The sequence below is a fragment of the Elaeis guineensis genome, chromosome 11, assembly GCF_000442705.2.
Source record: "Elaeis guineensis isolate ETL-2024a chromosome 11, EG11, whole genome shotgun sequence".
Lineage (NCBI taxonomy): Eukaryota > Viridiplantae > Streptophyta > Magnoliopsida > Arecales > Arecaceae > Elaeis > Elaeis guineensis.
The window spans coordinates 85,154,440-85,161,226 of NC_026003.2; the positions used below are offsets into that span (position 1 = coordinate 85,154,440).

A 6,787-nucleotide genomic window follows, 5' to 3' on the forward strand; every position below is an offset into this window, starting at 1 on the left:
TGGGAGATCGTGGATCGAGATGACGTCGACCTTCAAAGTTCGATGGAATGAGAACCAGATCGACCCGTTCACTAAAGCCCTGGCGATAAAGGAGTTCGACAACCACAAGTCGAAGATGGGTATTAGATACTGGCCGAGTGGCTTTAGGACAAGTGGGAGTTGTTGAAAAATATGTCCCAAAAATGAATCGTCAGCCTGTTGACGGTTGAGCAATCTTGTATGGTAATTGATTTGTTAATAATAAAATATATTTGATATTTTTATCATAAACTTTAATCTTCTAATGAACTCCGTTGTTATGATGAAGTCCTTAGGACTATTTAGATTCGATAAAGAGAGGATTTATCGATTAGTCCTTAAAACTGTTCACGACCAAATGATAGACTATTAATAAAGACGACAGCTTCTATCGAGCATAGGTCGCTGTAGGTCTTATAGGTTGGTTATCCTCTTAACCAAGGAGTGTGGAGATACTGGTATGGCATACAGGTAAGATGTAAGGGTATATCGTCATTGAATGTGACCAACTCCAGAGAATTCTGCTGTCGAGAATGACTCTGATGGGATATAGGTATAAGTGTCCCTTAGACCTGAGATCACCTCAGTGAGTTGCAAGCAACTCACTGTGCTTTGGTACTGGACTAACTGAATTTTTAATTCAGTGACGGAAAGCTTCTGAGCATAGTCAAGTACTTGCAAAGTCAGAATGTGATCGAGATGGGATTGACCACTCCAAGAGTTGGAGAAGAATGAGTCACTGTATTTCAATTTAGCAAAACCTTGGCCAGGATAATCTATCAGATGAATTTGATATTTTGAAATACAATGTGGACAACCTGATCAGAGTTGACAGTTGAACTCTGAGGTGTCCTATGATCATTTTGGTTAAGAGGATGAATTATATGGAAACTATATCCGCATGGGTTCTAAAGATGTTGTTCTACACATTCGACCTATCCGATCGTCGGGTACCATTGCTAGATGATCACTTCGATTGGTATAAAAATTTATTCCTGTACTACTGGCTTAGGTTCGGACCTATGAGGTCAAATACATTAGAGTTCATGATTCGATCGGATGGTTGATCAACGATTAAGAAAAGTTCTAGCGTTAAATGATCAATACGATTGACATTTGACCTAATGCAAGTGTTGCAGGAGGATCGATTGGCAATTCGATTGCTAATTGGCTTAATTTGATTAAGACAATGGGCTGAGATTAAGTCTATTTGAATATGATTTAATTTGGTTTGGACTTGATTGGATCAAGTCTAATTGGTTTATTGGATAAGCCAAGTGCAAGGAAAAAAACTAGTCCTAGTTCAATTAGGACTTGGGTCAACCTAATTTCTAATTTGATTAAAAAATTAAATCAGATACTAAATCTAATTTAATCTAATTAAATTAGATTCTTAATTTGGTTAAGACCTATTTTAATTGGGTTGATCTAATTTTGATTTGATTTGATTTGAGAAACTAAATTAAAACAAGTCATAAGACAGAATCCTAGTAAGACTAGGATTCCACCTTGTGCCGCATAAGCCCCCCCACACCCTCTCTCTTATTTCATGCCAATCTTCTCTTATTTTGTGTGACAAAAGCCCTCTCCCAGATCTTTTCTACATCCAAAAGGTTTCCTCTCTTTTTTCATACATGGAAAGTGGTTGTGGATCAAATCAAAGTAGAAATAAGTTTAGATTTCAAATTCTATGAGATAGAGTTTTAGAAGTCCAAAACTCTTTTCTTTTTGCACCGAATTTATCCAAATTTTTTTTAAGATTTTTATAGCTTTTAGGGCATACATTATGCACCCTTTGCTGGTTGTCCATGCATGAAAATAAGGAGGAGGTGCCCAAGAGTTGGACGCCTCTTATCTTGTCATGTTTGGATAAGCCTTGACTAGGTATTTGACCTAGACAAGGACTCTATCATATCTCTCTCTATAAAATGAGTTTCTTCATGAAATTTTTATAAAACATAGATATTTGAGAGGCCTTTAGGTCATCCAAAAATCAGAGAGAAAGACCTTTGGGTCGTGGAGATATAATAGACACAAGACAGGGTGTCTAGGAGAGAGTAAAGAGAAGAAGAAGAGGGTCTTCTTCTAGGATTGTTAGTTTCATCTCTTTTCTTCCTCCATCTTGAGTTTGTCTGAGAGCATCTCAGATCTAAAACTCCTCCTCCTACTTCTCATCTTTGGAAGAGCCCAAATCAAGAAGAAGGAGGCATCTGATCAACCATCGAAAAAGGATCAGTGCAGTACTAGCATACTGTGCTGATTTTCTGAAGTAGGACTTCTGGTTGAGATTCGTGGGCTCGTGTGGATGATTCCTAGAGATCGGACGTATGTGTGATTTGCAACATCATCTTCAAGCCTGAATCAGCAAGGTTAGAACATCTAACTTTCAAGATAATAGATCTGATCTATTGTTTAATACATACATTAGATGTAGTATAGAAACATGTTGATATGACAACATGTAGCTCATGCTCTATATATTTTAATTTTTAATTTAGTGCTATGTAATAATCATGTAATAGGATCTTAGATCTAGAGATTCTCTGATTTTAGAAAATAAATTTTGATTTATTTTAGTCTTCCGCTATCTGATCTTAAAAAAGTTTCAAGATCTAACCCTGAAATCCTAGATCTGGTTCCTACACTTAGGTCTTCAAACTTTTTTTGATACTTTTCTACAATGCTGGTATGGACTAATTTGTTGAATTCTTTGATTAGCTGCTTAATACTATTATTGTCAAACCTTCTGCATACTACCTCTACTAATTCCTCCCAGTTCAGGGTTGGATTGTCAATGAAATATCCCTCCTTCCATTTGTGTGCCTTTATTATAAAATACATTATGGCTATCTCAACCCAATGGATAACAAGTATTTGGTATATTTTAAAATATTATTCACATTTGCTGCCCCATTCCCTAGATTTTTCTCCACTGAAAGTGGGCAACTCCAACTTTGGGTAAGGTAAGTGGAAGTGGGTTCTATTTTGGGAATCTCCAATCTTATCCAAGTGATGGTATGGCATGGGCAGTATCCCTTAGCCCCTATTTTCAGCTGCTGTGACTGAGGAACTGATGCCAGGTTGTTCAGTTGTACTCATTCTTCCATTTTTCATGGCTAATGAGGTGTTGTTTGCAGTGAAGGAAGGAGTAGGTTGGGCAACTAATGGTTGAGGTGCAATTAGCTTCAGCAACTGCTCATGCCTACGATTTTATTCTTACATCATAATCTCATGCCTCCTTGTTGCCTCAATCTGCAAAGCTTCATATCTCTATTTTTCTTCTAACTGTATCTCATCTAATTGTCTTGCCAACTCTCCTATTTTAATGTTATATTCATTTGTCACTTGCTATAATCTTTCTTCAATGTGACTGTGGCATTCAGTAGTGAGTGTTTGCATTTTTTTTCTAAAATTTTAAGGTTTTCACTGATTTCCTTCAATCTGGTTTTCTTTACCATTTCTTCTTCTTCACTCCAATTTAACTGATTAAGGTGTTTGGATCAGTTTCTATTTTTAACCCCTATTTTGACTCTTTGAAAATGGTATGAGTAATTTTCATAAATACTTGTTGGTTTTTATCTGTTCCTACTTCCTGGCAACAGTAAATCCAGTTAAGATGGTCGATAATGATCTAATAAGGTCAGGTTGCTATTTCTAACTTATTGGAACAATAATCATTCTACAAAGATCTTGATACATTCTCCATATCAGTTACCTCTATACCTATTGGAAGGTGATTCAAGAATTTGAGGGTTACCTGCTGCAACCAGCAATCGATCTGTATGAACTAGTAGATCTGCTTCAAATTTGCTTTCAATCTTCTCTAATCCGATGTCGATCACTGTGGATCTACTACTGATCTGATCTGCTGCCTATCTTCAGTCGATTCTACTGCTGATCTGATAAGTTGCCAGCTTGATCTAGTGCCATCTGGTCTGTTGCCGTTCTGATATGTTGCCGATCTACTGTGGATCTATTGCAGTACTATTAGAAAGTGGTAGTTCAGTTGTAGCAAGACTCCATGCCTCAGATCCAAGACTCTACTGCTCTGATACCAAGTTGTAATGTCCCAAATCTCCAATGGTGGAAATCCGTGTGCTCCAATGGTGAGAATTCTGCTAGGTGATCTGGTAAGAAGAATTCTCAGGTTTGGGAAGATAATAGAAAGAAAATTTGGATATTAGAGAGGAACATTTGAGCTGGAAAGAGGAGAGAAGAGGAAGATAAGCAGAAGGGGATCTGAGATCAGAGAAAGGAAGGGGGAAGAGAAAATTTGAGGAGGAAAATCTGTTATCACTTCATTACATTGTTTTCCATCTGTTACATCCTATTTATATCCATATTTTGATGAAATTTATAAAGGAATTAATGGGCTATTTTGGTCTGGCTTAACGACTCCGGGTCTGGGCCGCTATCGCTTGGCCTAGGCCACCGATTCATCTCTTCTCTGCGTGCTAGTCCGACACCAGTCTGAGTATTTAAGGATTTCTGGTCCTCTCTGGAGGTCTCTATATCCTTCTATCCACCTCTCCTCCTCTATTCTCCTGTGTAAACCATAGCCACCGCTTAGGGTTGAGCTCTGCCACTGCTGGCCGATGCTCGAAAGTCCTTTGTTTCACCTCTCCTTCCCCTCCTCCGGCGTGGGTTCGGCAGATAAGCCCTTTTCCTCCTTGTTTTTACCATTTTCCACCTCTTCCTCTACTAAAGTTCTCATTTTTTCTTAATTTATTGTCTCAGGTGCTACAAAATCACGCAAAATGAAAAGAAAATGAAACTTGAATACAATACAGCAAATGGTTAAAAAAGATTAAATCTATATCAAATATTAAAACAAGTGGAAATGAATAAGTGTGTCTTCTAGTTCGAAGCCCATTCTAACCCGGTTGTCTTAAAACAAGGGTAGTCCTCTTCAAGGACTAGACTATAAACTCCAAAGACAAGGCCGTCATCACCTTCGATGGAACGCTTCAGGACAGGTTACGATCAAAGATCGGAGGGTGGAGATGAGAGGGGGAAGCATCTTGCTTCCTCCTAATTCCATTCAAAAAATTAAAAAAAAAGTTATATCAAATATTAAACTAAAATAAAATAATAATAGTAGACTTGAGGTAAAGTGCAAAATACAAACATGTTTGATAAAATTAAATCCTCAAAAAAACAAAAAAAAAAATCGGCAAAAGAAGGAAAATTAGATAAGAACAATAAAAAGTGAAAACAAAAGTTAGAATCGATTACAAAGGACCAGATGCTAAAGTCTACCCTCTGACCGTGTTTAAGTTTTCCATAATGTGACGACTATTATTGTTTTTTTTTTTTTTTTTGGTAAGAGACGACTATTATTGTTGCTGACCTGAACGTGGCTTTGTGCCTTATGGCAGCTTCCTAAACTGCGCTGCATTGATCTCCCAAGGCGACACCCACCCGGACGGCTCCATTGCCAAGCGTTGGCGCCTGTGCACCGTCCAACAAGTGGAAGACCTCAAGGCCTTGATCCGAATCTCCCCCCTCTGGACGTCGGGCGTCGTCGTCAGCGTGCTAATTGCCACCCAAAACAGCCTCACCGTCCTCCAGGCCCTCACCATGGGCCGTTCCCTCGGCCATCACTTCACCGTCCCCGCGGGCTCCTTGCAAGTCGTCACCCTCACCGCCACGGCCATCTTCCTCTCCCTCCTCGACCGCCTCCTCCTCCCACTGTGGCACTTCCTCACCGACCACATCCCCACGCCCCTCCAGCGCATCGGCGTGGGCCATGTGCTCAATGCCGCCGCCATGGCAGCCTCCGCATTGGTCGAGCGGAGGCGGTCCGCCATCGTGCACGCACGCCACGCCGAGGGCCAGGCCGGGTGGATCGTGCCCATGTCGGCCCTGTGGCTCATGCTGCCACTGGCGATGACCGGAGCTGCCGAGGCGCTGCACTTTCCAGGCCAGGTAGCGCTCTACTACCAGGAGTTCCCCCAGTCGCTACGGAGCATGGCAACAGCAATGGTCGGCCTGATCATTGCCGCCGGCTTTTACCTGAGCACAGCCGTTGTCGGCTTGATCCGGAGGGCCACAAATTGGCTGCCAGATAACATAAACACCTCAAGGTTGGAGTATGCGTACTGGTCGATTGCTGTGCTGGGGATGATCAACTTTGGATATTATCTACTCTGTGCAAACCTTTACAAGTACCGGAGAGTAGCTGACATGGGTGAACCTAATCAAAGATAGAAAGCCACCCTTGTCATCTGAGATTATGATCGACCCAGGAAGAGAGATCACGGTTCTTGTTATATATATGTAGCTTTCATGCGTGTGATAATACATATGCTGCGACAAAGAAAACTGAAAAATAAGAATGTTTTCTATGCCTTGATCATTTTTCTTTGTTTGTGTGGTTTATTGTGGTCTAGATCTCTTCAATTATTATTTGGCTTCTTTGGCCCTTTCTTTTGCCAGATATCTAGGCATGTATACGGTTATCTGAACGCTGCATAAGAGATGACAGATTCAGGATAAGACCATGGAAAATGACCTGACCCATTAGGCATCCACATTGAATGTCAAGTATGTTGATACTCACATATTTCGAAGTCTCTAGCTTGCTGCAAAAACTACATTGCTGATACAATTTGATCGATGTTAAAGGATTTTTTTTTTTTTTTTTTTTTTTTTAAATCAGGATTATACAACACAATCAGAAACCTGAAGAAGTTTGCAGGAAATTTCCCTGCTAATTACGGCACATTAAAATCACACATCAAGGGTCTTATTTTCTTCCACCGATCAT

At 40.1% G+C, this 6,787-nt stretch overlaps 1 protein-coding gene across 1 annotated transcript; it reads left to right on the forward strand.

The window, feature by feature from the left end:
* The first annotated feature begins 5,232 nt into the window (after positions 1 to 5,232).
* LOC140852505 (protein NRT1/ PTR FAMILY 2.6-like) lies at positions 5,233 to 6,381 on the forward strand. The gene has a single exon (XM_073245780.1). The coding sequence runs from the start codon at positions 5,599 to 5,601 to the stop codon at positions 6,226 to 6,228; it is 630 nt and encodes a 209-aa protein (XP_073101881.1). The 5' UTR covers positions 5,233 to 5,598; the 3' UTR covers positions 6,229 to 6,381.
* Positions 6,382 to 6,787: the final 406 nt, after the last annotated feature.